The 20,700-nt window shown below is 39.1% G+C and overlaps 1 protein-coding gene across 1 annotated transcript in view; it reads right to left on the bottom strand.

Annotated features, from left to right (window-relative positions):
- grm6a (glutamate receptor, metabotropic 6a) overlaps positions 1-20,700 on the bottom strand; it is a 65,578-nt gene that overhangs the window by 10,078 nt on the left and 34,800 nt on the right. Inside the window, exons 4-9 of the mRNA XM_026928341.3 lie at positions 20,400-20,535; positions 16,064-16,218; positions 15,036-15,176; positions 12,884-13,084; positions 7,759-7,898; positions 6,039-6,662 (exon numbers count right to left, since the gene is read on the bottom strand). Coding sequence (XP_026784142.1) covers positions 6,039-6,662; positions 7,759-7,898; positions 12,884-13,084; positions 15,036-15,176; positions 16,064-16,218; positions 20,400-20,535 — 1,397 coding nt within the window. The remainder of the gene's footprint in view (positions 1-6,038; positions 6,663-7,758; positions 7,899-12,883; positions 13,085-15,035; positions 15,177-16,063; positions 16,219-20,399; positions 20,536-20,700) is intronic.

The following is a 20,700-nucleotide window of genomic DNA, read 5'->3' as shown; positions in this document are numbered from 1 at the left end:
CATTTTTACGAGTAAATGCTCAAGTAAATGAGCAGGGAATCAGAGCAATACCCAATACCATCGGCATTCAGCATAGAAGGGAAAGAGCTTGTCGAAGATAACAGACAGGACCTACATGGCAACGAATGAGGCCTCAAATCTGTAACTGTTAAAGAGCTGTGGATTAAAATGAAAAACATAGATAGTTCCTTCTTTGAAAAAAAGGCTTCCTAAAGGGTTATATGGATAGTTAAGTGTTCTTCTCTTCCTAAAGAAGTTCGGAAAGGGCGGGAGCCAAGGGAGCAAAATGGGGTGTGTTTTCTGGGAGGGAGGGGCATACTGTCTCTTGCCTGTCAATTACAGCGACACTAGCCAATCGTGGGTGTCAGTGGGCTCATGTATGCAGAAGAGGGTGGATAGCGCCTTCCTCCAAGGGTGTTATGGTGCCCAGTGATGCAGCATGAGCAGAAGTTGGGTGTGAAATGGCAGGTGACCAAATTGGAGAGAAAAAAGGAGGAAATATAAAAAATACAAGTACAATATTGCAAATAAAAGTACAATATTGCAAATACAAAGAAATGCAAAGTGCAATAATTATAATAATATAAAATAACATATATGTAACATTCTAATAAAATGTAACAGGCAAATAATTTATGGTTAAATGCTAAAATTAAATTGTTTTGTTTTGTTTTTTTAAGATCAATAATGGATGGAGCGTGATGAACTGGTAATGTGGTCCAGGAAGGCTGCTTAGATAAATTACTTTCGATAAAAGTGTCAAATAAGTCAGTGTAAATGTAAACTGAGTCTTTAGAGGGAGTGGAGATGAAGATAGGTGTCAGTACATACAGTCAGGTTAAAATGTAATTAAACACACACAGGACTATGAGCACTCTATGATCAATGCAATTGGATCATTAAACACAATCAAACAGATAATGCTCAGTTTTATTTGCATGGATCTGTGAGTCCTTGGGTTCAGTTTAGGTGGAATTCAAACAAACACCAAGCTCTTTATGTGGAGTGGAAAACTCCAAAAAGCATCCTGTTAAAGAAACGTACAAGATAATTGTCGTAAGTAGCCCCATTTGCGATTAATAAGGTTTAATTTGGGGTTTTAAAATGACCCTCCTACCAAGAAGTAGACAGATTAAACTGCAGGAAACGGTGCTCTTGTGTATTTATCTCGTACCACAGTTCTTCATTTGAATACAGCAGCTGGACGGTGGAAGAACACAAAGACGAGCCCATCCTCCCCACCTGTTCATCGCAGCAACTCACTCAGTGCCGCTTAATCTCGTCTGCTAATGCAAAAAACTTTCTTCTGGAAGTTTCAGGTCATGGAGGGGGAACGCAGACGCGGACGTGAAGACAGATGCTGCTGTCATGAAGCTCAGCAGAATGGCAGTGTGATCATTTAGACTCGCTGACACCTCCACCATCATGAGCAGGGAGGCAGGGCTAAAAAATATCCCGCTGTCAATCAATCCGGCGCCAGAGGACGGATAAGCTCCTCTCCCCCGCATCCCACTTCCACTGAGTCATGCACATCTCATTCATACTAAGCTCACAACCACAATAGCTTTATTAATATTACTGCCTGTAAACGTGTGCATCAGCATCCTGCAACTTTTTGAGGTGGCAGAGAAAGAAGGAAGACGCGTGGGCTAGTTTTGCTCCGTCTCGGGTATATTAGTTACAAACCAGTAGCTGGAATTGATGAGGAATTTGCTGCTGATGCGTATCACTGAGCTGGTCTGTGTAAGGCTGAGCACTCAAATTGATGAGATATGCAGACGGCTTAGCATCAAAAACCAGCAGTGTGTCTGTCTGTGTGTCTCTCTGGATCCTATTCAGAAATACTTCATCATTCTTGGAGATGATATAAGATCTGTGTCAACTGCTTTTGTTTTTCTACAGAGCATTAAAGTGCTTAAAGACCCTTAAAGTGCACTGCAAAAATGATCTTAGCAAGAATCTTAAAAAAAATCAAAAAAATCTTAGCAAGTGGAAATATCTTGAATATAGTCAAATTGATCTTCCTATAATAAGATTACAATAAACCACACATAAGATTATTAAACGTATTTCTAGACATTTCTACTAATTTCAAGCTTGAAATAATCTTGTTCTTTTGGCAGATAGTTTTGCTAATTTCAAGCATTTATTTTTTATAAAGAATCTAAATTATCTGCCAATAGATTAGCTGTAATCTTATAAAAAGATTTGACCATATTCAAGATATTTACACTTACTACGATGGCATTTTTGCAGTGACACTACATAAACATTCCTCACTTACAAAGGCATTGAAGTGACTAACATGACTGAATGGCGACAACAATTAGCTTTTAATGCTTAACTACTGGTACAGGAAGTCCCAAACTAGGGGTGGCATCTCCATGTGAGGTCACTGCATTTACAAATGGGGTCGTGAAAGAAACTCACAATCTCCTTATTTGTTTCATTTATTTTACAAATTAACATTACGAATATCACTCTAACTATGAAGACAGAGTTTGTGCACTGCTATTTAGAAATTTAGATGAAGAGTGTGCACGCTATTTTCCACTATCCTGACATGCTGCACTAGTGTAGGAGTTCAGCAATAAAAATGGAAAAATTTCTCCATCCACCTACCTCCGCTAGTTCCTCGACAACATCACGTGACTCTGACTCAGAGGAACAACAGTAAAAGTTTCTGTCTTTTAACATTTAGTTTAAAAAAAAGTCACGTTGTCTGTGTGCTAATCAGACCAGAGAGAGGAAATAAAATGAAAAATCTGAAAAATAAAAATCTTGAAAACTCTCCCTTTTCTGACCAAATACCTCTAGCCCCTGTAGCTAGTCTCTGGTCAGATGAGCTGCCTTCAGCTAAATAATTTACCACAAGACGCATCAGAGGATCTGCTATGGAAGCTGAGCTGGTTCAGTTTTAGAAAACTAAAATGATTGAACTACAGCTGTTACTTAGTTCAGTCCTCTGAAATGTTTTGCTATATTTGTATCTGGACTCCAGTCTGCCAGGTGATGACCCTTGCCCTTGTTATACAGTAACTACAGTCAAGCCAATAACAAAGCGCTGTGGTCACATGAATGAGGAATGAAGTTCTCGATCTGTCGAATGTAGGTCTGGACCCAGTGACAGCTCCTGGAAGAGGAAAGGTTTAACCCAGAATAAATCCCATTTCCATTTTCCCCGAATGCACTGGGCTCACTAATGAGATGTTTGAGGTGATCCTCTCAATCTGCTGTGATGTTTCCGAGATGCTGGCTCCTGATCATGTATGATCACTCGCACATTAACTTTTGACATTAACTGCAGGCAGATGTGTTTGTATGTGTCACATCAGCTCTGTCTGTTACTCCATTGCCCAGAATCCTAGTGCCAAATAACAAATTACAAACCTTATCACACGATCCGTCACCTCACCCCCACTACCGAGACCTCCAATCACACACACACACCTGTTCCCAGTTACTGGTTCGCTACAAAAACACACACAAACCTCAATCAATGGCAACAGTGATCAGCAAGGAGCAATCCCTCACAATGAACTGCGGTTTGTGAAGAATTGCTCCTTGCTGATCACTATTGCATTACCAAGCCTTCATTCTATTCTGGTTTTGACCGTTGCCTATCTACTGTGTGTCAATGAGAGGGATCCTCAACCTTATCCGCAAAGGTCCGGTGTGGCTGCTTGATAGCCGATTGGAGATGAACTGATTGAACAAGTGGAATCAGGTGTGGCCCTGCCTGGTTGGAATGAAAGCCTGCAGCCACATCGGCCCTTTGTGGATACGTTTGAAGACCCCTGGTCTATGTCTTTGCCATTTGCTGCACCTACAGTCTGGTAAAAATCCCATTAAATGTATACTGTCACATTCCTATTAGCATTCAAAAAAAAAAATCTGTGCTTAGCCTAATTGAAACCAGGCAAACGTCTAAAACACCAGCTGCTCTTTTCTCTCTTTCTCTTTGTCTTGAAGATGTTCCCAAAAAGAAAACTTACTGCCTGTTACAAGGTGCTGATACTGGAGACTCCTTCCATAAATATAAAATAAACACCTTCTTACAGAAAGCTTCATCACATTTTTCTTTGTTGAATGACATGATTTTAGTTCGTTTATTATTAGCCTTGGATTCCATGAAACGTCTGCCATACAAGTTCTCGTGTTACATTAGAAAAAATAGCTTATTATAACGAGAGCATTAATCGCAAGCTCGTGATTTGCTGGTACTAAAATCAGCACTATACTGACTACATATTTTAGTCTACACAATTAATTCTTAATCCATGATTGCAGTAACCTTCAACAGGCCAATACACTATGAACATGTACTGAAGTTTTCTGTCTCACATTCATTTCAAGGAACAGATACACTTCCATTTCAATCTGCACTGACTCTGTAAGGAACACATCTCCACGGTTGTGTTTTAAACAAGTCCAAGAGTTTTTAACAATGTCATTGCTGTAGTTCACATCACTTCTCTGGGAGCCCATTAGACAAAAAAAAAAAAAAAAAGTAAACCAAAGAACGCAATCTCACAGCCTGATTAAATAGCCTATTATAATGATAGCCTCAATTTATATGTCACAATGTCATTATTCACTGAATCATCTTCAGCAAGCGCTATTTTACTGTTCTTACTTCAGTAACCAGAGCTCAGGTTCGAAACAAAGACCCTGGAGCTGGAAAGTGCACTGCTGTGACACTCATTTCATTATTGTAGTGTTAAATAAATTCATGATGCAGTGATACAGTCAAAGCAGTATGCATGACACAAATACTGGGATTGTGTATTATTCACTGCTAACTGAAAGGTTTTATCAGAGAGAAAATGTTTTGTTACAGATGTTTTGTTACGCAACCTAATAGAGATTTAGTGATATTAATATCATGTAAAAGATTTTGAACAGACTACACTTTCAAAAGGGTTGGAGAAATCTCCTTAGCTTCACCAGCGTAAATTGTGCTAATGTATATTTATTTCTGACTTGGTGTAGAAAATCTGTCTGACTGATTAAAAAAAAAAAAAAAAGTAGTTCCATATATTTGATCAATCAAGTCTGACAATGTAAACTCTTTCTGAAAAGCCTCATAAAATAAACGGCAATCCAATACACATCAGGATATGATTTCATCCTAGCCACTTAACCACATGATTAGTGAGAGTTTGTCAAGCCTGTGATCTTGCATTATGAAAGATACAGTGGGGGACAAAATCATTGAAAATCTGGGATTTTTTTAAACAGAAATTTTTAGAATTTTGAAGATTTTAAAACAAAAAAAGGCAATGTGCAAAATCTTGTCTATTCAATATTGAAGGTGTTGCACAATTTCTAGGTCACTATTTCAATGTAAGCAAATTTGTGATATTGACCATGTTAACTGCTTTGTACAAAAGGTCAGATCTTCCTCATGCCTAATCTCTTCCACTGAAGCATGTGTTCAGACGACACTCTGATGGATTTAATCCAACACAGATCATCAGGTTTCACACAAACTTGTGGAGTCCATGCCAGCTCGAGTGCACACTGTCATTAAAGCAAACAGGGGATGTACCAAATACTAAGAAATTCTGAAATTCATGTAAATATTTCTAAGATTCTACTTTGTATTTAAGTTGTTGCTGATAATATAATTTGTAATGAAAACCTTTGTGTTAAATTGAAAAGAACGCCAAACGGAAGCGTTTTCACTAGTGCTCTCAGACCACTGTATATCTGATTAACGATCACATGTGTCCTGTGGCAGGCAAACGTGTATAATCTGAGCAGAGATCCAGCAATGAAAAAAAGCTTTTACGTCTGAAATACAGGACAAATAAAAAAAACTTTTGAGAAGAAATCAGAGCGCCTAAAACAGAGTTGAAATATGGAACTCTCCTCTGAAGTGCAGGAGACCTGATAACCGCACTTGTGGTAATAACGTATCTAAGCTACATCCCTACACCTTTGCAGAATTTAGAATCTTCTTTTATTTCTAACCTGAAGACTTTAGATCTCTGATGAATTTCCAGAGCGATGGACTGCAATCAGTTTTGTCTCACCTGGAAGGAGACGAGGATGAAGGTAATGACGAGCTGCGACGTAGGGCTGATGAACTTCGGTGGCGTCACCGACTTCTTGCCCTGTTCGAAGATGCGGTAGATGCGGTTGGTTTTGGTCAGCATGGCCGAGTAGGTGATGCACATCCCGAGGCCGAGCAGCAGCCTGCGTAAAGCGCACACCACAGTGTTCGGCTCGGCGATCATCAGGAACGTGATGAGGTAGATCAGGAAGATGCCCGTCAGCAGCACGTAGCTCAGCTCGCGGCCTGACGCCCGCACGATGGGTGTGTCGTTGAAGCGCACAAAGACGATCACTACGGACAGAGTAGCCGCGATTCCCAGGATTGCCAGGAACATGGGCACGACAGCCCAGGGCGAGTGCCAGTCCAGCTTGATGATGGGTGTGGGTATGCAGGCAGTGTGGTTCGCCGTCGGCCTCATGTCGAATGGACACATTTCGCACGCCAACTCGCTCACCTGGAACTGGTAGCCATCGCAGAACTCGCAGTGCCAGCAGCACGGTACGCCCTTCACCATCTTCTTCCTCTCGCCTGGCCGGCACGGGAAGCTACACACAGAGGGAGGGATGTAATGCTCGCCTCCGGACCACTGCATCTCCTCCACCTGAGGCATAATATATAATCATTTTATATTAATAAATGCTTTAGTATATACAGAATAACTAAAATTGTGAAAGTTTCAAGCAGTAATTGGTACCGAAATACAATAAGTGGGGAATAAAACATGATGGGAGTGCTGTTATAAGACAATAATCAATAATCGGAGTTGATTATTTTTTAGTAACAACATGTGTTTTATTCCTCTTAAACCACATCAGCTTGCCAATGCTGACAATTTTTTATTTATTAAAGAACAACACGAGTACTTTTTATCCATTTATAGTTACATTAATGTTGTGGAACATTCATGAAACTAGTTAGTTCCTATTATCACTTACTTTATAGCAGCTACGAACAATCTTTCCCTCACCAGCCTCTCTTTTTTGTCTCTCTTGAAGTTAATATGACAATAACCGAAAAAGAAATGTTGGAAAACTTAAAATTACAGCTTTACCTCTGATCTTTCTCTTTAGTAAATCACTGTGAGGAATAAAACACTTCAGGAAGTGCTGTTACAGGAAAATAATAAACGTCAGGGCGGTAACTTTGTGTTGGGCCGCATCACACCACCTCATCGTTGATTATTTTCCTAAAACAATAAGTGTATACTTCCTTACTTAAGAGTGTGTTGTATTAGTTAATTGAAACCAGGTCATTTGGTACTGGGCTCCTCTAATTATTTTGTATTTATTGATAATTATTATTGGTGTTGAATCCAACCTTATGTTCATCATATGATCATGCATGAACATAATTAATAATATTTGCCTTTCTCTCTGATCTGAATACTGTTCATGTATAAAGTATAATTCATTATGCATTTCTTTTTCAAGACTCCTCTCAGTGTTTTCCTGTCACTCTTGCCTGTGGCTTGTTAATTATAGGTCTAGCCATGCATTTTTTAGCATGCTGTGGTACCTCACACAGTGTGTATGTGTGATGCATTGTAATGCACTGACCTCCTGATCAGACCAGCATACATAAAAACAGAAATAGGATGCATAAGATTATCAGTTTTAGCTTATACAGGACTTCTGTGTTGTTTTTGGAGTTGATGCAGAATAAGTTTTTTTATATTATAAAACAGGAAGCAGACCCACGTTGATTCGGAGGTGGTTTGTCCACTGGCCGATGACTTTGTATCCTGGGCTGCTTGTGTTGCTGAACTGATACTGAAAGATGTCGTAGCGGCCCGGAGCGTCACCGTTCTCATTGAAAAGGACACTGGTGCCAGCACTGCCTGCAAACAACACAAAGAAAGTGTATCATTCATAATTAATGTGCTTTACACAGATAAAAAGCTAAGTGTCATTTCCTTAGAAACGACAGTTCGGGGGAAAAAAATGTTGGCTTGTTAATAAACAACAACAAAAAATGCAATTCTAGATAAAAACAAGAATATGAAATAGAAAAACATCTTGCTTAGGATTAGGTTATCTAATAATGTGCGTGGTTTTTACTTTATAGTTTGACATTTCACAATAATCAGCTTTGTGTTTATAAAGTCGTGTTATTTTCACTCTGTTGTTTGACATTTCACAATAATCAGCAAATCACTCGTGGTTATCAAGTCAACATATTCATTCAAAAGGAAGTAGATAATAAAATATGAAAGCAAAACATATAATATAAGCAAGTGGGCCTTTTCACCTGCGAAGTCTTCATGCTCTCTGTTAATAAAGTCTCAGACAAGGAAGCTCGCTCCACAAGGATGATCACCAGCAATAATTTTACTGTAAAACCGAATACATTGGACTATGTTAGGAATTAAACTAACCCAGTCTCACAGAAGAACGTTCACATGTGACTTATATGCAGCACCTTCTATACGTTGAATATCAACGTTCTGGCTCAAGCAAATGTTGCAAAGCAACGTATCAAACTTTTGCTCGATTGCTGTATGAGACGTTCCACACCAACGTAATTAAACCAAGCTAACCTCTACCCATATGCCGTTTGAATACGATAGAAAAGTAATAAATCATTCTACCTCTTTAATATATTGAGCATTGCCAGCTTCATGCGTATGAAACGCAGGTCTTTTCAAAACACGGGAAATCTCTGTGTACTCTGTAGATTAAGGAAATTACAGAGTAAAAACTATCCGCATTTTGAAAATATCTGTGTTACCCTACCACCTTACCACATGATTTGAATGCCTGAATTGTGTTTTTATTCTTCTTATACTTCAGCAATTTACAAACAGTTTGAAATTTTATTTATTAATGAACAACTCTTCATACTTTTATTATCCTTTTATACATACTTTTAATGTTCTGGAACATTCGCTAAACAAGTTAGTTCCTGTTATCACTTACACTATAGAAATTGTAAACATTCGTTCTCTCACCATCCTGAAGTTAAGATAATTAAAAAAATCACAGCTTGTCATGTTACCGTGAAACAACAAACCCCTCCATTTTGCGTCAGAAATTAATCAACACCTTCTGACCAATCAGATTGGAGAATTTTATATAATTCAGGTTTTAACTCTTGAGTCAGTCTTGGCACCCCTTGGGTGCTGCACTTTCTAAAATAACACAAACATTACTTTCCCCTTACTTGACCTTTAAAATAGACGTCTAGAACCATATAATTAACTGACTTAGCTGCGAACACGATTCCCCCAAAACCACAAGCACACACTCATCCCTCGCAGTAGCAATAAGAAGCGGTATTTGTGAGGGACTCCCCTCTTTTTCCTTTCTCTCCAATCCCACTGAGCTTTCCATGTTCTCTCACGTCTTCCTTGCACACCAGCTGCTGTATATGGAGGATCCATTCATGCATACTTTAACCTGATAAATGTTGCATACACAGTCTATTCTGGGCCCGATTACATTAAAAAGAAAAAACACAACTAAGCAGGAAAGGAGCACAGGGGTGTCGTGAGGGTTTGCGATTTTTGCCCTTTCACTACGTTGATCCCAAGTGGACGACCAACTCGGTCACATCAATTATTCTGTGATAATTTGACAAGATTTGTAGTTCCTAATCATCTTGCTAAGCAGCTTCAGTCACTGCTGAAGGAACAGCAGTTTTCTTTAAGCCTCATTTGAAGTCTTAGGATAAAAATAGGGACTCCTTATGGGTTTTTTTTTTCTCTTCTGAAATAATGCATGTTCCTTGTTCGGATGCTCCAGGCTTTCAGTCACAAAAGAGACGGAGAGTGAGTTTCCTTTTTCCTAAGGTGAAAAAAAAAAACTTAATGGACAATTCCTTTAGAAATCCAGGGCCAAGTGTGGCTGGAGAAATAACATTTTATAAATGCTGGGGGGGGACGAGACGAGTCGGACAGAATTAGAGAGGGGAAAAGAAGAACAGCAGGGAAGAGTGAAAGAGAGATAATTCTGGTAATGGAGTGCAGAGTTAGCCTCAGTTCAGGAGTGTTACTCAGATAAAGTTGTACTGCAGGGCAGAGTGGTGGTTATGAAAGTCTGCACTATACACAACACAACCTCACTGACCTCCAGCAAACAATGAAATTCATTAGTGTTCTGAGAATGTAGTGATGCACGTATATAAGTTGATTCCTGCACTTACATTTGCCTCAAGTCACAATATTAATGACTTGGACATAGAACTTCATGAAACCTGAACTTCTTAATAGCACTTTATTTGGATAGTCCACTGTAGACACTCTACAGTCTTAAACTCGTCTGTACCTATGACTGGCTTCAACCTGCTATCAACTAATCGTCAGCTTGCGAGTTCAAATCCTGACGATGCTACAGATGTCCGTGGCCGAGAGTCCAAGAGAGCAAGACTGGCTTGGTGGGAGGGACAGCGTTACTTTCTCCCGTGTCAATCACTAAGCAGCCATGTCAACCAGTCAGGTATGTGGAAGAGGGCAGTAAGCGTGTTCCTCTGAGTGTGTTACATTGCCCTGTGAAGCAAAATGAGCAAAAAGATGCGCTGACTTAATGTCTCACAGGAAGCACGTACTAGCCTGTAGGTAGCTGTTGTGCTCTAGCACTCGCTAGAGCTCACTAGTGGTTGTGAATATGCAAATGACTAAATTAGGGGAGAAAATGGCAGAAATATTTTTTTTAAATGTTAACAGTTTGTGGTTGGTGAGGTTTAGCAGATATTCTATACACACTCTATAGACCATTCATTTTATTTATCTTCAGTAAGTGCTTTATCCTGGTCCGGTCACAGTGGATCTATCCCGGGGAACACTGGGAATGACGCCCTGGATGCAACGTCAACACAAAACACATTCACACAGACGTTAACCCAAGTTCAGGATCGAACCAGGGACTCTGGATTTGCCCACTGCGCCACCGTGCTACTCTATAGACCAGGGGTTCTCAAAAACTTTATAACCAAGGACCGCTTCTACAGACTGCCTTAGTACATATTTATCTGTGAACATTATTTAATTGTGTGCAATAATATTCTGGCTGTTCAGTGAAGCCTTTAAAAAGGTCTGCTCGTGGACCTTTTTATTCCTGAAACACATTGACATTATTTATAGTTCTACTTGTTTATAATCCATTCAATTTTCCTGTCTAGTCAAATCAGCTGATAAGAAGTAAATAATAAATATAATCACAGACCCCCTGGTTGTGTTTCACAGAATCATTGATATACACCAACAGCATGTCCATTTTTACTTTTACTTTATTTAGATAGTCCAGTTTCTAGCTCATGATGTCTAGGAGGTCATTTATAGACTATCAACTCATCAGTGGTTCTATAACAGTTTTTTTTTTGTTCCAAAGTATTTTTATTGAATATTTTGTCAAACATGAGACATATAATACAGGTAGACATCTTTTCCATTTTATAAATAACATCCCTACCCACAACAATTCCCCCTGTTGCACAATTATACATTTAAGCTTTCTAATATGAAGAAAAAAAATTCTACTCCTCTGAGATAACTGAGGGGTCCATCTTCTTTATCTGATCCAAAACAGGTTGCTAAGTAATATAAAACATGTTGGTACAGCCTCTTATAGTGTGCCGTATTTTTTCTAAGGCCATATAATGTAGTAAGTCCTTATAAGCCATTGCTTGAAGGTTGGAGGGGATTTTTCTTTCCATTTGAGCAGTATTAACCTCCGGGCTAAAAGCAGAGTAAAAGCGATCAGATTTTTCTTACTTTGATTAAAACTTAAGGATCGTGGTATGATACCAAATATTGAAATTATGGCCTCAGGCTCTATACATGTCTTTAATGTATCAGAGAGAAATTTAAATACCAACTGCCAGAAATCTTTTAATTTTGGACAAAGCCAAAACATGTGAGATAGCGTAGCTATTTCACACCTGTCACAGTTAGGGTCTAAATTTGGTGTGAATTTGGCTAACTTCACTTTGGACCAATGCAGTCTGTGAACAATTTTAAATTGAATTACTCTATGTTTTAGACAAACTGAAGATGAATAAATATTATTTAAGACAGACTGCCACATGTCTTCTGAGAGTTCTATATCTAATTCCACCTCCCATTTTCTTTTTAATTGAGCTAGGGGTTCCAGGTTATGAGAATTGATTACAGAATAAATTTTACCAATGGCTCCTTTGGAATATGGACTCAGGTCCATAATAGACTCAAGAAGAGAACAGGGAGGCAACGAAGGAAAGTGGCTCAATGAGTGGTTCTATAACAGTTTGACACATTTTTGACTCCATTTTGGCTCCATCGACACATTTAATGGCATGATGTTGAAAGACAGATCAACGTCATTTGATATGTTGTTGAGAAGCAGCTGACTGGCTGGTAGATGGTATGCAGTGCATAGTGTGGATGAAATATCACTTTTTGCTATAAAAACTTCATTTTCAAACATCTCTTGCCTTGCTGATTTGATCCATTTTTTATGAGAATGAATGCTAAATTAGGCTCAAGAAATACACAGTTTTGCTGATTGTCGAGCTTGAGTGCAAAATTAATGCAGGAATTTTAAAAAACTGTTTTCAGTGCATGCATTTTGTGTCAAAACATTTAAAAATAATGAGAGTTTGGTGCAGTTTCACAGTTCATTATCCTAACTAACTGTGTGAAGAGATTTGAAACTAGGAAATGAAAAAAAGCTTGTCAGTGAAAAGAAAAAAAATAACTGTAAATGTTAGAATGAATTATTACTCTAAAATTCTATTACTCAAAAAAATACAGGTGCTTTTATCTAAAATATCTGATTCTGTCTTACTAGCATTTCAACTCTAAGCAAAGATGTGTGTGTGTGTTGGCCTGGAATCCTGATCCGGACTCACCATTAAAGTTGACAGAGCGGATATAACTGAGCAGTAAACGTCCCTCTACGGGGTCCATCTTAGCACAGAGCCCCGTCGCCCCCGGGCACAGGTCCTGGTGCATGTTGTGTAAAGCGTGTGCCATGGCATAAACAGCGTCAATCACAAACTGCACCTTCCCCTCTTGTTCGTACGCTGAGTCGCGGCTGATCCGCTCTTTACCTGAGGGAAACAGAGAGAGTGAAATAAAGGAAAGAGAGATAAATTTTGATCGACAACCAGAAAGGTGAGACATGAATGAATAAGCATCAGCAGAGTAAGCCAAAGAGAGAATTAAAGGCCATTGAAGTCAACCTTCACTGTCACGCTGTCATAGTCTGCACTTGGAGACAAAACTATTTCTTCCTTCCTGTCACTTACTCTGAATTATCGCGTAGCCTCGCCACTGGAGTTGTTTTATATAAGGGTTATTTTTGGATAATTAAAAATAAATCAGCACTAAAATGCCAAAAAAAATGTCACATTTATTCAAAGATGTCAACAAAATGTTTTTATGGTGTGTGACTAAGAGGAAAGTCGATAGAACAAACATTAAAAAGAAGGAAAAAACATCAAAGTAACTGCTTTCAGGTATGATAAATCTTTGAGGATTCTTTTTCCAGCTCAAAAAAAACCCCAAACCTCCAAACAAAATCAAATTCTGTAGAGAATAAAATGACTGTGAGAGACTGTGATGTTCGTTAAGGGTTCTTCAGATGGTGAAAGGCTCTAGCTCTCTAATGCGGTTCTACTTGAAAGTGAAGGCTCTGTTTTTAGGGTTCTGTATATAACCTTGAAGGGTTCGTCATCCTTTTAATGAGCTAGATGAATGCTGTTCCTAAAAAATGTACAGTTCTAGCCCCTTTCCCCTTTAATGTGACTCTATTGTATACTCTTACACCTCAGTCAGATTTCCACAAACTCAGGAGCTCTCGTAGGACACAGCCATTTTTCCCAACTAACAGGATTTTAATGAATACCACATTTCTTGTGTGAATGCACCAGTGTGCGATTTACAAATAAATCTATTCATCTAGTTTGATAAATGAGCCCCAATAAGTGGCAGAGGGGCTTCCACCAGAAAAAGAGTACCTGAAAAAACATCAAACTCTGACGTGGAAATTGAGACAAACACTGCATAGGGGTGTCCAATCTTATCCACGAAGTGTGACAGGAGGTAAACATGATACAACACATCAGTCATCTGACGACTGGGAACAACTGATTAAACAGATGGAATCAGGTATAACTCCTGCTCTGCTGGAATGAAATCCTGCAGCCAGAGTGGTGCATTATGATCAAGAGTGAAAAATCTTGCTACAATGTGGACAGATTCAATACGGCTGGGTAATATAGAGGAGACTCAGCTGAATACAAACATTTCCAAAAGAGAGTTAGATCAGGACCAAACCAAAACTAGTGACTTAATGCAAAGTGCTTCATGTCAAGTTTATCCACTCGGCAGCCATATTGATGACGCTCCTGGGTAGTTATTTGCAGACATACAAGACCACGCTCTGGGGAGAGACCCATAACCCAGAAATGGATCAACAGGATGACATCTCAAGCATAAATGGTGTGTGTGGTTTTTAGCTCAAATAGCATGCAAAAAAAAAAAAAAACATATTTCTTCGGGTTGTTTTGGCTACTTTCTTTGTTACACATGGAGCCATGTACTCTATCCTATATCTGCACATGACTCAGCATAGGAATCTGATAAGTCAGTGTTTTTCTGGTAATGTTTGAACTAACGAGGCTGTTTTTAATGGAGGGGCGGGACTTATGCAATACAGCAGCCATTTTCATATTTCAAGTAGTAGTAGCTGTCTCTAGTTAAGCCATCTCTGCTCATAGTGACTCAAGCTTTACAATATCCATTGATCAAGGTTAATGTTGGGGAATCTAATCTAGTACACTCAATGAAGCAGCTTCAACTCAATCACATTATATATCACTTGGAGAATTTTAAACTTTGACACTAATGACAAACTGAGAGTTTGAATTTAACACTAATATCAATTTACATACAGTATACAGTGTTTTGAAGGAAGTAAAAAACACATTTTATGCCAGGCACAAAAAGGTAGAGATTAGCTTTTAAAAAAAAAAAGAAAAAAGGAACGATTTGTTTTACCTGTGCATTTCTTCTTCTCCGGATCGAGCTTGATGCCTGGACGTGTCAGCTTGCACCTAAAGTCATCCTCCCAGAACTCAGCAAACCAGATATTTCTGCGGTTGTTCTCCAGAGAGCGGGATGTGAAGTACTGATCGAACCCTGAGCAAAAGACACAGAGAACCAGCACTGCCTGAAATCCAGACTGAAATTGAGCGAATTAAAGGGTTAGAAAATAACACAATGCTATACTGTTTAGAAATGTCAATGGAAGAAAGGTTGAAATCTGATACTGGAAAAATAAAAACAACTCTAAAATATGGTCGATCCAAATAAATCAAAGGCGTTCATACTTCGTCATGCTATTTCGTCATGAACATGTCATGGAAGATGTTATACACTACGAGTTGTCATTACAGTTTACGTCCAGTTTTACAGCAGTATAGCATGATAACATTACTGCTAATTGTCATGATAACTGCCATAATGTATGAAATCACAAGCTAAGTGTACTCTAGTTAGCATATGTTTTATGACATGTTTCATGATAGATGTTAACACACATCCTTAATGAGAATTGTTACAACGCTTTATGAAATCAGTATTACATTCTATTACAGCACTGTGCTATTGAATTCTATAATCTGAATGGTAAGAAGGTGTGGATTAATTTTCTACAACAGCAGCTCAGACAGTAGTGCCGGCTGCTCTCGTTCTAGTACGTTATCCTTTCTATAGTAACAACTTATCTGGGGATTTGTATGCAATATGCTGCGTGTAGATGTTTGTTTAACATTAAGGAAGGAGTCTCCAGTGTCAGTGATTTGTAAGGTAAGTGCTTTGTGAAGTCAGTGGTAAGGCTGTAACTTTAAGTTTTCTGACAGTTTTCATAAAGTAGGAAATGTACCATCTATCATAAAACATACGCTAACTAGAGTACACTTAGTGAAAATTAGCATAACTGGTCATGGCATCAAACATTAGCCCACCTATAATGATGTAAGTGTTATGGTAATATGCAATCTGCACAAATTTCGAGGCATCTTTACCTTCCACAGAGGCTCTTTTGGGCAGGATGGTGACGGCTCCCTCGGCCACTTCCTCATTGTCCAGGATGGGGGCGCTCTTTGCTCCCCAGCTGTCTGAGCCCACAAACTTAAAGTGGCCTGTAAGGTTGGCCCTTCTAGCTGCTTCTAGTACCTGCCTATGCCAAGGAGACAGAGAAATCAAATGGAATTCTAAGATATATTAGTTTTTTAGTTTTAATTTTTAAATTGTCTCGTATGCAATATTTAAAAATAGTATTATATTTGACATCAGAAAAAAAAACCTGACAGAAAAAATGCTATATGGGCTGCATTAAAGAACATTTGCATTTGTTAACTGGCAAAATTCAGAACTAAGTCTGAAGCAAGTTCTGAAGCAGAGTTTGATAAATGATCAAGATTTAGGAGCATGCTGTAAGTTTGTTTTTTTTTTCTCGCTAATTTATGTGCATTTATTTTTAGTCATGAGTTGAATAATCAGTGAGTGCAGGTGGATTTCATTAACATTTAAACAAACAATTAATACGTGTTAATTTACTTGTTACTTTGTTAACATTACTTAGTGTATTAATTATGAAGTTTGTGTTTTGTTAGTATTTACTAATGCAGTAAATAATGTTAATTAAGGGAATATTAATATAAAGTGTTTCACAGTAAACTGTTTTACTTCCACACAATAAGAAGAAACAAGAAGTGAAGAATGCTTTTGTCTTCTTTGAGAAAAATGTTTGACAAAACTATACTCATTTCTTATAATAGATTAATTAATTCATTCATTCATTCATTCATTCATCTTTAGTAAGAGCTTTGTCCAGGACAGGGTCCCAGAAACTCACGGCATTATGCGGGAATACACCTTAGTAACACAAACACAGGATCAAACATGAGGGTTTTATAATAAATCAATTACAAAAATAGCTTATGTTTGTGACTACAGAACAGTAAAACAAAAATCCAGAAGCTTATGTGTTAAAAACAGATACTGAGTATGCTTTGAGTCCCTTGCAGTGAAGTGGAGCAAGGGTGGCCATTATGGAGCATGTCCAGTGGGCCACTATGTCCTGCCTCATTAACGAGTGCCATATCGATTCAGCAGAACAACCGACTGAACTGTGATCCAGCAGAACATCCACGAGAGCTTGTTAACAAATCAGGAACTGGCCTTCTGGCTTCTCAGTACAGAAGACAGCGATTCCCTCAAAATCGGCCCCTAATTATATCTGATTTGAATTCTGTTCCAGTAGCAGGGTGAGTGCCGGTTCTCGTCATGTCAAAACGCAGTGCTTGTTAAGTGGTGCGAGCTTTAATGAGTGTGAAACTTCAGCACACACGTCTGTCCGTGCCGACGTGGTGGAAAGGCTGTCAGCAGCATGTCACACAGACTAAAGTCTTCATCAGCAAACAGTGGAAGGCACAGGGCTGGGTACAAAGAGGTTTAAAGATTCACTGATTCAAATCAATGCACCGGGCTCAATATTTACAGCACAGCTACACTGATTCAAAACGTTCAGTACCATGTGCATCACTATAGAGAAATATTATCACTAATATCCTCTGGCACTGTGCATTTCTCTCACATTATAGGCTCTTCCTATCGGTCCACACAAAGTGGGTGTGGCCTTAGTGCCAGTCAATCCCAGGCGTGGTCTCTGTGCCTGTCAGTCCAAGTGAAGGAGGCATGGTCTCTGTGTATGTCCGTCCAAGTACAGAAAGAAAGCCTATTAGTCTCTGTGCCTATTTGTCCCAGTGTAGGTAATGTGGCCTCTGTGCCTGTTTGTCTCAGTAAAGGAGGCAGGGCATCTCTCCCTTTAAGTCTTAATAAAAGAGGTGTGGCCTCTGTGCGTGTCAGGCTCACTGAAGACTCACTTTGCCCTTCAGTCCCAGTGAATGAGGGGTGACCTTTGTGCGTGTCAGTCACTGTGTAGGAGGTGTGGCCACTGTGCACATTAGTCCCAGTAACGAGAGAGGCATGGCCTCTGTGTCCGTCAGTTATACTAAAAAAATGTGCGGCTTCTCTGTCTCTTAGTCTCAGTGAAGGTGTGGCCTCTGTGCCTATCAGTAAGAGTGAAGGAGGCGTGGCCACTGTTTCTGTCAGTGCAGTGCCTCTGGTTTGCTCATTACGGATAAATTCATACACTTACAATTTATATCCTGAATGTATTTATTTCTGTAAAGCTGCTTTGTGACAATGTCCATTGTTAAAAGCGCTATACAAATAAAACTGAATAAAATCGAAGTAACGAAGGAGGTGTGGCCTCGGTTTCTGTCAGTCCTAGTAAAGAGGTAGGTGTGGCCTCTGTTTCTGGCAGTCCTAGTAAAAAGGGAGGCATGGCCTCTATTTCTGTCAGTCAAAGTAATGAACGAGGTGTGACCTTTGTTTCTGATAGTCCTAGTAAAGAAGTAGGTGTGGCCTCTCTTTCTGTCAGTCCTAGTAAAGAAGGAGGCGTGGCCTCTGCTTCCGGCAGTTCTAGTAAAGAAGGAGCCAGGGCCTCTGTTTCTGTCAGTCTTGGTAAAGAAGGAGGCTTGGCCTTCTTGAAACTAAGCTTTTTTTTTATTATTATTGCACCATATGATTGTGCACAGAAACAATTGTGCACTTTAAATCTTATAATATTGACCTTTTTCAGCTTAAAATGTATATTTCATCCACAGTACCATTGATCACACACTGATCATCTCATCTTGTCTCAGAAGGAGAAATATGCACCCTGCAAAAACCTGATGCTTTCCAGACACTTTCAGAGACAGCCGCAGTTAATCCCTAAACATTTTCTCTCGAGCTAGATGTTACATTCAGAAATTGTTCTTACACTCAGCTCACTGGCTCAGGTGGCCAGCCGTGTGAAATGATGACCTTCTTCAATTCAAGATTGAGGCTTTGAATCCATTGACCCACAGACTGACAGTCTGTCACTCCTCGGCATTGTAGCTGAAGGTAAACGTTTTACATCTCTCTATCTCCACTTACAGCTTTTCATCTTTTGCTACTTTTGGCCACTGAGCCTGTCAAGGCTTCAACGAAAGTGCTGTCGAAACAACAGTGTCACAGTACCTGTGTTCAATATGTCAAAAGTCAGTGAATGGCAGCGATAACATCAGGAAGGTTGTAATCGCTGGCAGCTTTCATACCTCTGCCCTCTTAAAGTGACATTTTAAAAGTGGATTCAGCACATGCTGTATGCTAGGTCAAGTTCCTGTGTTATAGCATCGCATAAATCAAGCTCGCAAAATTTTAAATATCTCATTTGGTGAACTGTTTTCATTTTTAATCAGGGTAAAAAGCAGAACATTGTGCAAGTAGCACACCAAAACACCATATATAGTCTAATATATGCAACATACTGTATATTGAATCAGATTTAGACATAAAATATATATTTTTGACTGAATCTGAGTTTCATATCTACTGTTTTATTACCAACATAATATGTATCAATATTCATAAATACAAATCTACACGGACCCATCTGTTTCTCTGTTTAATGCACAGATTTTACCCATCATGCTCTTCACTCTGCTTCATAGTTCAATGCCTAATTTAATTTTCCTGCCCCCTTTATTAGCCTATCAAAGCATCAAAGGGACTCCATTCTAATTATGCTTGTAATGATTTCAAACCAAATCTTCCCTCTTTTGTCTACGAATACACTCACAATATACCCTCATGCAGCTATAACAGGTGCAGAAACAAGCCAAGTAATGCACATTTGTCTTACAACTGCCTCACCAGAGTCAAAGTTATAGAAACAGCAGTGTATTTACAGTAGAAACCCTTCCGAACAGATGATAAGGCTGTCGAAAACACATAGAATTAGAACAGTTTGTGCAACTGTGGTTGTGCTCTCTCTCTCTCTCTCTCTCTCTCTCTATATATATATATATATATATATATATATATATATATATATATATAAAAATCACTCTACACTTATTAGGAATGCCTGTACACCGGCACATTCATGCAGTTATCTAATCAGCCAAACACGTGGCAGCAGTGCAACGCAAAAAAATCATGCAGATACAGGTCAAGAGCTTCAGTTAATATTCACATCAAACATTAGAATGAAGAAAAATGTGATCTCTTTGACTTTGTGGCATGGTCGTGATCGTGGCATGGTTGTTGGTGGTTTAAGTATTTCAGAAACTGCTGATGTCCTGGGAATTTCACACACAACAGTCTCTAGTGTTTATGCCAGTATAGTGCAAATTTTCCCAATGATACTTTAATATAATGGAAAAATTATACTGCACTTTTCACCTCATGAGGCGCTGTTCCCAAGGGAAGCTGGGCTCGATTAGGCTAGCAGTGCTGACGGTACATGAGCATTGATGGACTTACTTGATGTCGTCTTCGTTGGCAAAGATGATGATCCCTCGAGCATTCGGGGTCTCCATTAATCTCTTAATGATCTTGTCAAACTCTCCGGGTTTGGGGTCTCGGGGAATCTTCATAGACTGAGCAATGCACAGGCCTCCTGTCTCACAAGAAGATGGACACTGATGTTGAAATTTGTCTCACTGATGTTGACCTGCTCTAATCTATATTAATGACCACAGAGAAGTTATGAGAAGACGAGTATAAATGCATACAGATGTTCCGGCCATGTTTTTCAGGCTCTTTGGGACGTACAGTGCTGGGT

This window comes from Pangasianodon hypophthalmus, chromosome 8 (genome assembly GCF_027358585.1).
Source record: "Pangasianodon hypophthalmus isolate fPanHyp1 chromosome 8, fPanHyp1.pri, whole genome shotgun sequence".
NCBI classification, from domain to species: Eukaryota; Metazoa; Chordata; class Actinopteri; order Siluriformes; family Pangasiidae; genus Pangasianodon; species Pangasianodon hypophthalmus.
This window is presented reverse-complemented; position numbering and strand designations above follow the sequence as displayed.